Source organism: Haemaphysalis longicornis, unplaced genomic scaffold (genome assembly GCF_048455015.1).
Source record: "Haemaphysalis longicornis isolate Haplotype H1 unplaced genomic scaffold, Haemaphysalis longicornis Haplotype H1 scaffold_8, whole genome shotgun sequence".
NCBI lineage: Eukaryota > Metazoa > Arthropoda > Arachnida > Ixodida > Ixodidae > Haemaphysalis > Haemaphysalis longicornis.
In genome coordinates this window covers 47617128-47630059 of record NW_027526445.1, presented here as the reverse complement: position 1 = coordinate 47630059, position 12932 = coordinate 47617128, and the positions used below count along the sequence as shown (strand labels likewise).

At 47.6% G+C, this 12932-nt stretch overlaps 1 protein-coding gene across 1 annotated transcript; it reads right to left on the bottom strand.

Annotated features, from left to right (window-relative positions):
- Window positions 1–2576: 2576 nt before the first annotated feature.
- Window positions 2577–8857, bottom strand: Naa20a (N-alpha-acetyltransferase 20 A). The gene is made up of 6 exons (XM_077680295.1): window positions 8722–8857; window positions 8614–8638; window positions 7541–7631; window positions 7319–7448; window positions 5645–5781; window positions 2577–3173 (listed from the first exon to the last, which is right to left on the bottom strand). Exons 1-6 carry the CDS (start codon window positions 8772–8774, stop codon window positions 3088–3090), a joined length of 522 nt encoding a protein of 173 aa, XP_077536421.1. The 5' UTR covers window positions 8775–8857; the 3' UTR covers window positions 2577–3087.
- Window positions 8858–12932: the final 4075 nt, after the last annotated feature.

The following is a 12932-nucleotide window of genomic DNA, read 5'->3' as shown; positions in this document are numbered from 1 at the left end:
GTCGGTGGCGTCTTGCACCTCTGACAGTCACGACAGGTTTTAACATAACGTTTCACGCTCTCAGTCAGCTTCGGCCAGTAATACTTGTGGCGTATGCACGCCAATGTGCAGGCGAAGCCGAGATGACCAGAGGACGGCTCATCGTGACAGGCTCCGAGAATCTCCTCACGGAGTGTTTTGGGAGCAACGAGTAGGTGCGTTGTTCCCGTGGGACCAAACTTCTTGTACAGGACGTTGTTGAGGAGACGAAACGATGTACGGCTGCGTGCGAAAACTGGAGGTAACTGAAAGGTTTGGCCTTCGAGGTATCTATTAGGGGATCAAGCTCTGAATCATCCCACTGTTCTTGAGCCAGAGCCATTTGGTTTATGGCACCGAGGAAGCCACCATCATCATCTGCATCAGTTGAGTCCTGGGCAACAGGGGCGCGTGACAAGCAGTCTGCGTCGCTGTGCTTGTGGCCCTACCTGTACACTATCGCGACGTCGAACTCCTGTAATCGGAGGCTCCAGCGGGCTAGACGCCCCGAGGGATCTTTCAGGTTCGCCAGCCAACAGAGGGAGTGATGATCTGTTGCCACTTTAAAAGGTTGCCCGTATAAATATGGCCGGAATTTGGCGACCACCCACGTGACTGCCAAGCATTCTTTTTGTTTTGCCATTCCGTGGAATTTTGCCATTCCGTGGAATTGAAAGGAATATAATTTCAGAAAGTTTTATTTTCTTGGAATGGAATGGGGCTGTCCATTCCGCAACACTGGTTGGAAGTGCCGAGTTGGAAGCTCCCATTGATCGATCGACCATGGCCATCAAACATGGCTCTGCCTACTGCAATGTGTTGAACACGGAACCTAGAACACGTTCCCGAGGCTAGGCCTGGTTGCATTTGGTGCGCACATGACAGAAGCAAGACTTTCCCTTGGACTTCTCTGTCGACAAAATGAGACAAAGGAGCAAGCTTCAACCCGACTGGAAGACGAAGAGGTGAACTGTCCCTGGAAGAAGTTCTTCAGGGACACTGGTTCTTGGGTTAGCAGAGTGTCGAAATGATGATCCGTCTGTCTGTCACCTGGACGATAGATGCCACGGGTGGGGGTGCTTGCTAGAGAGAGAAGGGAGGGGACACGAAATAGTAGTGGGAGGGGAGAGAAGGGCACAAGAGGGTGCGGAAGGAGGGAAATGTGAGGGGGAAAGATTGGGGAGAGAGGGAAAAGGGGAACAGTGAGGTGGAGGAGTAGGAGTGGGTGAAGGCAGTATACGAGGGGGAAACTGGGACCACAGGGAGTATGGGGAGAGGGTGAAGGGGAAAAGTAGAGGATCAGAGGGGAGTACTGGCAGTGGGTTAGGAAAGGACGCAGGTGCGAGGGGGAGCTTAGAAGAGAGGGGAGAACAGATGTGGGGAATGGGGAAAAGATGGGGCAGTTGGACGGCAACGAAAGGACAGGGTGGAAGGCACTGCAGAGACAGTGATACTTCAATGAGACTTGCAGCAAAGCCAGTAGATAAAGGGCACACTTCTCGATCAGCTTGAAAACATGTTACACACGTTCAGTCGACAAATCTCTCAGCTGACCAGCAAACGCTTTGGCTGACAATTTTGTGTCGCCCAATTCCCTTGGCTTGTCAAAAATTGCGCCCAGGAATTTAGTGTCACTTTGGTCCGATTCAATGCTCAGTATCGCCTACCAGCAGATTAGGCAGTCAAGCTGGGTGCTGGGACTGTGTGAAACAAAGTGCAATACCAGTGTAGTGTATGTGACAAAAGCTATTTTACGACACTTTGGCACCCAGTTTCACACGGCAGGTACACTTTGGAATATTTTATTTCTTCTCGCCCTTGGTTAAGAAAAAAAAAGGGGTTGCCGCTGCAAATGAATTGGGCAAAGTGTGTTTACGACCCTTGTATCAATCGAAACGCACGAAGTACTGTCGAAATTTTTTACATTTTACTAGAGGCTGATATGGTGCAATGCTAGGAATACAAGCCCACACTAATTTGCTCTGCAAAGGTCTGCAATAATGGAGAAAAAAAAGCCCTGCACACTACCATAGAAGCATGCTACTTGCAGTACTGCAAGGAATCTGGCTTACTGTTTGGCAGATCTTGAAAAGAAATTACGATGGCAATGCTACGAGAGGTACGGTGTTAAGTCGAAGGCTGAGGAGAAAGATCTTGCTTCACATTAGTTACATATCTAGGACCAACTACAATTTTGATAAAAATTTGTTTCAAACTTGAAGACCAGGAGGCCCTGATCTCTCAGGCGAGGATGGCAGCCGCGGCACACGGCCTACCGGAATAGGATGGCCGCCCACAGCTCCTAACTCTTTTTCTCCCCTACCCTGTCCCTGTTGTTTCAATAAACGTTTTCTCTCTCTCTCTCTCTCTCTCTCTCTCTCTCAAACTTGGTCTTCAACACGCCAAGCCAAGAAACTGGGTTACCAAGTGCTTTTACTGGCTCTGCGAGCAAAATGCTTCTGCCACCTCATGCGAGGGTGAAGAATTTTGTATTGGTGCCCATGTGGATGCTGCTGTTCTGTGACACGTCAGACATTGTAATCTGCGAGGGCCAGCTCAGCAGGTGGAAATCTTTATTGGAGCTGAAAATCAACAGGTGAGCAAGATTACCTACATAGTTGATCCCGGATATCGAACAGTCCAAACATCCCCATGGAAATCCTATGCAAAAGAAAATATTTTATATATCGAATTGTTGACATATCGAGCTATTTTGCAGCCCCCTTGGAGTTCGATATAGTACCCAGGACTGACTGTATTCGTGCTGAACAAACGAGACCACAGAATGACACGTTTCTGAAAAAAATTGGGCTCAAACAAGTTGGTGGTAGACGCAACTTTTAAAGGGTTCATGAAGGCTTCAACTGGAAATTTTCACCTGGGAAATGTAATGCTTGCCAAAAAAAAAAAAAAAAAAAAGCGTTTAGGGTAGCCTTCCATTGCAAGGGCAGAGGGTGTACAATGCCATTGTGTTCACAGCAACCCGAGTTCCTCTCCTCCACGTAGCTTTTGTTTTTTTACCCTCTGAACAGGAACAAGAGCCCTCCATTTTATTGCACAAATACTAACTCAGTCCACGTCTTCGGGACGTACAGGGTGGGCAAGAGGAATCACCGACTTCTTGAAGATGTCTCGCGAGAGAGCCTTCCGCATGTCTGCAAGATAAACGGAGGACACAGTTTAGTCAGTCTTGGCCAAGCAGTATATCGGCACACGTAGAGGACAGAGCAGGTTCATGACAAGGCACAACGACTGTACACTGCAAGTAATCCCAGCGCTTTCGAATTTCTGGTTTGAAGGGACACTACAAAGGGGTTTGTAAGCATCTAATTACTTAAAGGGGTCATGCAGACAAAACACGTTTGGTTCATTCAAAAGATTGCCTCGTTAGAATCATACTGACACCGCTTTTAACACACAATTCGCTCAAACAAGATAGAGGTATAATTAGGAAAAAAGGAATGGCCATGCGACCCGCTAGCTCATTTCCCGCAACAGAACCTATGATGTCATATGCCCGGCTGTGCGATTGGTTGAGGCTGGAAAAAGCAAACGCAAATTAGGCAGGGCTTATAAGCTTGCCGAACGAGCTATTTGCACCTAAATGTAATGCATACTCATTTTACAGCAGTATGAATGGTATGGTAAACAAGGAAAGTTGCGAAAATACACGTAAACATGGAAGTAACGATGCGCACTGCTGTTGTTGGAACTGGGCGCACCTATGCTTGTTTTAGCTACACAGCACTGCGGTGCTTTGGAGCTGTCTCAGACAACACTGGCCGATTGGCATAAGCGATGTTGTCTTACGTGACCCTGTTTGTCGAAAATACCCCATGTTTCACGAAACGATTACTTTCTGCGGTAGCAAAAACAAGCCAGGTGCAAATGCAGTCAGAAACAAAACAACAACGGACAACAGTCCGCGGCTTTGGTATGGAAGCGCCATCTGGGAGGACTGACGGTAAGGAAGGCTGCAGAGCCTAATGACGCAATGGAAGGTTGTTTGAATATCCGCCCTCATGACTTCACGCCACGAAAACACCCGATTTGCGGGAGAATGAAAATTTTAACCCAAATTGGATAATTCCTCAGTGAGCATGGCATCATTTGCTGCCTGACAAGTGCTGGGGGCACTATGAAACACGAAATCTTTCAAATAAAACAAACTTTGTTTTGTCTGCATGGCCAGTTTGAAGCTTGTATTGTGTGAGCCAGGTACACGAGTTCTTACAGCCTGCTTATAGGCACTTATTCGTTGGAAAAAGGTATTTTCCAAAGTGCTGGTTCCTTTAATACTTTTTGCTAGTTTGCCACTGACAATCACGGCACCCTTCCAGGTCTGCAAGGCAGCTTTACATGGTTTGAGCACTGACACATAGGTTGCGGTGGGAATGGTGTAAACCCGAAATCCCGAATAGGCGTTTGACATTGGAAGGAGGTACACAGCTAGCAGCATATGCGGCCTGTACATGACGTCGGGCAGAGGGCTGGGCACGCATTTTTCTACACCGACGGTTTGAATGGGCTTGATTAGATGGCAGAGCCGCCTTAGGATAGTGCACACGCAGGCAGACAGCTTGATGGGTACGCCGGCGAGACAAGATACCGCATTTTCGTGCATACAACCCGCCCCTGCATATAATCCGGACCCTCACTTTCAGCCCGCCGGAAAAGAAAAAAAACGTCCTCGCATATGGCCCGCACATTTGATGCAGGAAAGGCTGGACCAAAGCTACTGCTCGAGCAACACATCACACTAGACAGAAAAAGCGTACATTTAGCAAGTAGAATACACTGACTGCAAGGCGACAGTCACAATGCACTAATAAAATTCAGCTGTCAGAGTGCAGCCGTCCTCATTTTTTTCTTCCTTGTCCTTGAATGTTTTGCACAATCACTGCCATGGAAAGCTTAGTCAGTGTTACTGCGCAGGAGCTTCACGGCATAACGCGCATTGCCGTGAAGCTGTACCAAAGGAAAAACCCCGTGTATTATCCGCACTTTGCCACTGTAATTTTCGCAGTTTTGGTGCGGGTTATATGCGCGAAAATGCTGGTTCCAGACGCTGGTGAGTGCAACAGTGGAGCGGCCTGGGCAGAACATTGTCCATTAGCAACTCTAGGGTTCAATGGCCTTGAGTCACTCCCGTAACACAAGACCCGTCAAAAATGCAGAAAACGGGAGAACTCGGGTGGTTTGGGGGGATTTGAGAGGTTGCCCTTGCCCCTTGCCGGCCTATAGCACCTTGGCAATCCGGGCATGAGTCATTTCCCACAGCGTCCATTTTCGACACAAGTCGGCAAATCATCAAAATTTTCAAGACTCAGATAGCACCGAACTACACTGCAAACTAGGGTCACGTCTGAGCAGCACGTCATTGAAAAGCCACAATTGGCTCCTACTGTTCTATAATGTTTGCCGAGTTGGAAAAAGAAAAAAAAACCAAGACCCTAGATGCCTGCGACACACAATACACAAGTTGAACCACGAAGCGTGGCCGCAATTACAAGTCCGACGACCTCACTTCAGTGTTCCTTGTATGTTTGCACCGCCAGCTTTATTCTCTCGTTCGTAACTACCTCTTGAGCTTAGCAAACACGGATGCCCGCCCAGCACTACCCACCGAAGGCATCTTCGTCCGGATCGCCAAAGTAGTACTCCAGAACCCTCCGGTAGACGCTGTAGCCTAGCCTCTTGTACATGTCAACAGCGACCTTGTTGGACACTCGGACAAACAGGTCGACGAAGTACGTCTGCTTCCTGCAACAAAGAGGGCAGGCAATTTCACCACCTGACCAACACAGAGTAGCTTTGGGTTCCCAAGAAGGCAGGCACACCCGTCAGAGGGCTTAGAAGCCCATTCAAATCACACGGACTTTTAAAACCCTTTTTGCCTTTCAGTAAGCTCTGGTCCTAAATGAGGATTTGCTATCGACACGTAGCTTGGCAAATTTGGGGCTAAGAAAGGGTGATGAACTCTATGCTTACCACAGTATAAATAAATGTGTTGAATTGCAAAGTTGGAATTTAATGCGTCAAAGGCAGACCCGGCAATGGGGCAGACAGTCAGATTGATTTGTCTGACATGATTTTCACATGAGCCGAATTTTCACGTTTCAATTTTTTGCATTTCGACCTACAGTAGTAAATTCAGCATGTGTGGTCAAGAATAGAATCCACGACCTAACACATTGCAGAGCATTGCCTTAACCACAACGTACAGCAAATAGAATTCTGGTACCGTAACAGAGTTTTTCTTACAAACATGTGGGCATGACTTTGTCCTCCAAAAAACAATGAAACATGACTAGTACTGCCTACACGGAAAGTTGAACAGCATTACCACTGTAATACCCCTGTCACGCAGCAGATCTAATGACATTTATAGCAAGTGTCATTTGCGCTAAATGTCATTAATTCGGCACTACACGAGAATACCGAATGACATTTGAGGCGAATGACATTTAGCGGCTAACTGAGGTCCCGGACCTCAGTTAGCGGCCAAATGAGTAGTCTCGACAGCAGTGGCGCATCACTAGACGAGAAAATTCAGTAATAAACCATAGAATACTGTTTCTAAAAACTGCCAGCGAACTTATATTTGCCTCTTCGTGTTGTTGTTCAAATAAAGAAAGACAAACAAGTACTAACAAAAAAGAAAATCTCATCCCCGGTGCACACACTACCCTAATACGGATTTTTTGCGGACTTGGCTCGGCTTGTGATGTCTACAAATGTCACCTAAACTGGCGATTTTATTATTATTTTTTTAAATAATCCTTGGTTATGTATTTAAAAATAGTTTGTCTCAAAACATTCCAAATGCACTTGAAATATAATTTTGCGGTTTTGCGAGTTTGCTAATCGTCACTGCTATCACAATCAAACGACATTTGTTTCACCATGTAGACCCGCACGGCCGAACCGAATGTCATTAGCTAATGTCATTCACTTTGAATGACATTAGATTTGCCATGTGACAGGAGTATAAGTGATCCCCTGGTGCAATGGGACTCTCCAAATTCAATGAAGACGGCTGCAATGACCACTCGCAACATATGGTGCTTGACAACTGAGCAATGCAACGGCACTTTAGAGCTGGCCATCCGCAACGGGTGAATCCCAGCAGGCAGTGACAAAATACGAAGATTAATGAACAGCCCTCATGTACGCTATTCCTCTGCCTTTGTTCTTTTGCACTGAAATTCTTCAATCACAGAGTTCAAGTGCCGCACAACCACTACAAAGAGAGCCATCTTGGTTTTCGGTGTTCGACTGAGCTCGCTCGATGTCTCACTTTTCTGAGATCTGCTCCAGGCCCGACATGAGCATGGCAGCGACGCCGAGCTTCCGGTACTCTGGTGCAACCGTGAGCGCCGTCACGTGGCCGTGCCAGTTCTCTTGCATGCCTTCCGCCTTGCCCATGACTGGAAAATACGTGACGATAAGACACAGACGTACGACACGGCCGACCTCATGTCACAAAGTCAGCCAGCTGTAAGAAAAAGTGCACACGTACTGTAGCCCATGATGTCGCCGCTCGGAGACTCTGCCACCTGAAAGTACTCGGGCCAATGGGCCAGGTACTGAAGATAGAATGACAGGCCATACTGTGGAATGGTTAAGGCACTCACACAAACCTCCCTGCATGACAACAGCGTTCACTGCCTTCATTAACCCCTGCTCAAGCAAAGTTGAACGTGTCACCTTGTTTCTGGTTACAACGATCTGTCTAGCTTTCAGTCAATGAAACGACAAAGCATAGTGGTTTGTCTGGCTTGCCGTAACCAAGTATCAAGACACTAGCTTAAGTCGCAAGCCCTATCGCTCTGACATTTAGCTGTTCGTACATGCAATCGTAAAGCAAGCAAGTCTTTTTTTCGTCAGAGGGGGGACGAAAGCCAAATTTTTAATTTCAAATATCTGAACGTGCATACGTACAGTCATGGACAACTGGAATGCGAAGACGAAAGTATCAACCCAAGCATGCAAAATTGAAGAGTGCCGTTCGTGGAGGTCCAATAATCGCATGTTATTGGTATGCTTGTAAAGCCGAATTTCCAAACTTTGTTACTCTAATTAGGCCACGAGTCAATCTGACTTGCATGGAAAGAAATCGCGCTATTTGTTCTGGCGCATATATCCGCGATCGCGTGCCGTTGGTCCAAGACTCTACGGATGAAACACCATGCGTTGCTGGGAGGTACGATTAGCCCTCACGTTACACCTTCAAGGACGCCGAATTCACGCTTTGGGCCTTTGAAAGTCGGTAGAGCATGCAAATGCTCCAACTGAAACCCTTCGATTTCCGCGCACGCAAATTAAAAGTGAGGGCGCTTGTTTTTTGTGGCACAGACGCGTAATGAAAGTTCAAAGTCGGGCGAAGCCAATTTTACGACAGCGCTGGTGCTAATCGACCGACATGACCACAACAGATGAACATTTCATGTGCTGCTTGGCCGGCAGTTTCCCGCGACGTGCATGGTTAGGATTCAAAAGCGCGGGCACTACACCTCGAGATCTGATAGCGGTATTCCAACTATACGCGATTTGAAATGGTCGCATCGCAGCGAAATCAGCAGAGAAGGATACAGTTTCTGTGAGAGGATCCAAATTGCTAAAAACGGAAAAAGAAGACAGCGAACATGTTAACACAGTATCGAAAAACGCCACGACGCTCACGAAGGTATTTGAACTTACACATTATTAAACAAGAAGAGGTCGTCGCACGTGAACTGCCGTATTGTCGTCATTTCAGTTTGTCAACTTGCGGATCCTTCAACCGAGCAAACCAGCACAGCGCAGTCACAGAGCCATGCCGCAAACGCCGCAAATCCTAAACAACAAAAAATGACAAAAGATTGCAGCGCAGCGGAAGTCGGAAGTGACTGCACTGCCCCGCAAAAGTTTTACAATTCGTTCTATTTCGCTAAAGAAGCGTAATTGTTATTGACGAAAGGGGATTTTTTAGAGGCATTACCGCATATCAAATCAAAACGTGTAGTTGCACTTCCAATTCAGCGCAGCACTTGCACTTTATCTAGTCTAGCCGTAGTAGTGCAGCGAGGGGCGAAAGAGCATGGACTGAAACAGATCCTGACTCTACTGCAGTCCTTGAATAATTGTAGACACTGTAGTTAATGCTGACTCTTCGAACATGTTCCCTTTATTTGCCGTAGCCCAGTATATTATCTCTATGCCGTAGCCAGTACAGTATAGTTCGTAGCAGTTCATAAACAGCCCCAGGACGACCCTTGCAAAAAAAAATAGTAGGCAAGAAAAAAGTTATGGAGCTGCTCTAGGGCAGCTCTGGGCAGCCCAAATTATTCAGAAAATCACGGTGACAAACCGAAGAGACCTAAAAGGTGGTGTCGATTTGGCTGCACTCGCTGCACTCATTCAGGTAGTGCTGCACTCACCTTTTCGATTTTAGAGTGCAGCGCGCGGCGCCTGCGCTTTTCTCTTCGATTTACCGACGGTGCAGGGAGTGCAGGATGAGTTCATGGCATTCCTGCACCTCCCAGGGAGGAGGTGCAGAAGCAGACGACAAAAGTGCAGGGCCGGTTGCGTGAATGACAATCCTGGCCGCCCAGACGCACGCCACGTGACACGCGGGCCGGTTCTGCCGTGGCGGCGCCTGCGCTGAACCGGCTGAACTCATTCTGAACTCGTGCAGAAAGTGCAGGCCCAATCGAAGAGACGTGGAAATGCAGGTGTGCAAGAGCAGACGAAAAATGCAGAGCCGATGTACAACGTGGCCGATACGATACATTGGTCAGATAATGCAGGTCGTCGGAAAATGGTTTTACTTAATGTTGTGAACTCGCATGGAAAATAGAGGTCAAACCAAAGAGGAGGGACCGGTCCTCCGTTACCGGCATGGAGGAAGAAAACTTTTCTTTCCGCCATGGTTACCGGTCCCTTGTTTTGGCCTAATGTGGCAGGCGTACTTCGGGACCACTTCGTTTTCATGGCACAGAAACGGCGCGGTTGGCGCTTTTCGAATGCTTGAGCCCAGGGTGGCTCCTTGAGCCCATCCCCTTCGCCCACCCTCGGCATATTGTTTTTTTTCGAGCCCATACTCGCCCTCTCCAACGTCGTCGGTCGGCGTAAAGGCAGCGGCGTATGTCGCCGCAGGCGTACGTCTTTGCGCGAGTACGTCGGTTTTACGCGTGCATGTGGTTGGGCCTGGAAAAAAAGCAGGGAAGTCGATAAAGTGTAATCCCAGACAGGGGTAGCGGCAGGGCAGAATTAAAAAGAAATACGAGTTGAGGGTTCACTAAATTTAAGTTACAAAGATAGGCTAGATGGCGCTTGCCGTCACTCTAATTCAAAGTTCAAAAAAAAAAGACTTTTATTATCATCATCATCATTTTTTATTTCGTCACTGCTGCTTAAAAATTGCGGACTGGAAAGGTTTCAAACTAGACGAACGGAACGGTCGGTGCACTCCATGCAACGTTGACTCCATGGCGGTGCACTCGATAGGTGCGCCACTGGGTGCGCTCGGCTCGGTGCGCTGTTGATCCGCGGCTCGCCCACCCGCAACCTGCCTTGGCTTGCGTCGTGTGCTCGTAGAGAGGTGTGTGCGCGCGTGCTCCTCACGAAGGATAACGCGTCGTGGATTTGTTTTGGCCGCTCATCGTGTGCACGCATCCGCGTTCCTTTGGATACAGCAAGCTTGGGATTACAGCGACGGCGCTGCCAGACCAACCAGTGGATTATCGTCGCGCCAACGACGGTAGCGCCTGAAAGGAAACTCCGCCGAGGTCCGGGCTGCGCGTGACGGTAAGAAAGCGAGCGGGCGGCCTTAATTTGCTCCTTTTTCGCGGGCAGTTATGCCATTGTCACGGTGTCGACAATTTGGACACACCGGGAGCATATTTGGAACACATTTATATTTGTTCAGCTGCTGGGGACATCGAAGACGAAAAGCCAGCGTGCTGCATCGATAGCGGCGTTCCAACATCGTCTGCTAACAGCGCGTCTGACCGCGTACGAACATGCCTGCAACTGGTTCATTGTCATAATTTCATGTAGCCCGCATTTATTGTGCTGAACCTGACCCGTTTGTCGATACTGGTAATGAATCAATTGGCAAGCACACGTACCGCAATGCTCGGGTACCTTAACTGCGCACGAAACAATCGCGAGATACAGTATGGGCGTTTTTTTTTTTTTTTTTTTTTTTTTTTTTTGTTTCGAGTGAACGTTCTTGGGCATTGTGACGTAAATTCTGGTAATTTCTTTTTTTTTTTTTTTTTTGGGGGGGGGGGGTGGCCGCAGGGCAGTGTACTGGCACGTATAGTTTTCGTTATTATACTCGCCTCTATTGTTCTAGTATAAACATGCGTCCTAAAAACCAGTGAGAAAAATTGAAATTGTTGAAATATATTGCTATAATCATTGGGAAGTTTCGTGTGTAGCAAACAATCTCCCCCAGGCCCCAAAACATATTTCTGCTCATAGCTTGCCTTTAGAGCGCCGTTGAGGGTTAAAATGAAGAGCCTGTAAATATTATGCGTGTTTCTTTCTTTTGTTTTTGCGTACGTTTGCGTCCGATTATACCATTTTGTGTCGACATATGGTCGTTTTGCGGTTGATTCGCAGAAGTTTATGCAGAGGACTTCAAAAGCAATTGAGATGCGGAGCAATCATGTGAAGCGACTGGGCATCGCGTGGGATCCGAAAATTTTCCTGAATCATCGAGTGGCTCTAGTCCTTTCCAACATTCCGAACTCGTTCTAACGTGCTTCACGGCTAAACAATGTGTGGGCTGTCTGCTACCAATAAGGCGTTGGTGTGTAGTCATGTTAAAACTGCTCGTAACGCTAGAATAACTTTCGGGATTTAAGTTTTGAATCAATATCTTGTAAAAAGCGGGAATATATGTGCATTGGTTTACCCACACTTCTGAGCACGTTATGTCGAACTTGTTTATATCGAAGTCGAATATTTTGAACCATTGCTTTTCTAGAATAACCTTAATGTTCCCCGGAGAATGTCGGTTGAGTACATGTCCATTTTTTAAAATTTAATTATCGATGACGTTGAACACCTTTCCGATTTCCTCCCAGCCGCCGCGGTGGACAGCGTTGTGCTGCCGAGCCTAAGGACGCGGGCGCGATCCAGGCCGCGGTGGCCGTTTTTCTGGTGGAGGCGAAAAACGAAATAGCCCGCGTGTTCAGTTTTCGGCACAGAATAAATATCCACAGGTGGTCAAAATTAATTTGGAGCCCCCTACCACACCGCCCTTCATGTTATCCCAGCTGTAGCTTGGCGCAAAAAGCACGCCCTTCCACCCTCCCCAATTTCCCGCGAGTTCTAAGTTTCGGCCTGCTTTCACCGGGAAAAGTAAAATATGCGTGCGAGTGCGTCGGGTATACAAAGATGGTAAAAAAATTAACGGTGGCTTAGCTCGGCTATGCTAGGATATACGTAGCGTGAGTTAAGATTCAGCTGGTTATTCTTAGGTTTCCTGGTTGTCTAGGATTAGTTGATTATCATTCTTACTGCTGCTAAAACGATTTACAATCCAATTCAGTCCAGTCCAGTCTCGGCGGCGGCGCCTGCGCGCCAGCTGTGCGCCGTGTGACGTCACTGCTGCTCGCGCATGCGCAGCACGGCTCTCCAGGAGCCACGCGAAACTGCTCAACCTCGGCCAGTGTAGCTCACGCTACAAAAACGTCACTCAGTTTTCGTGAACTCACCTCAACCACAGCTCTTCTCAACACCGGTTGAACACCATATACCACAATCTGCTCTTCATAAGTGCATGTCTTCCAACAACTCAATCTCACGTCAACGTTACGTATAAAATTTCCTTTCTATTTTGCTTGACGTACCCCACCGCATGCATGTAAAAGCGACACTACTAATGAAATCCTGCCTACGTTTTGCAAAAGGGCTGA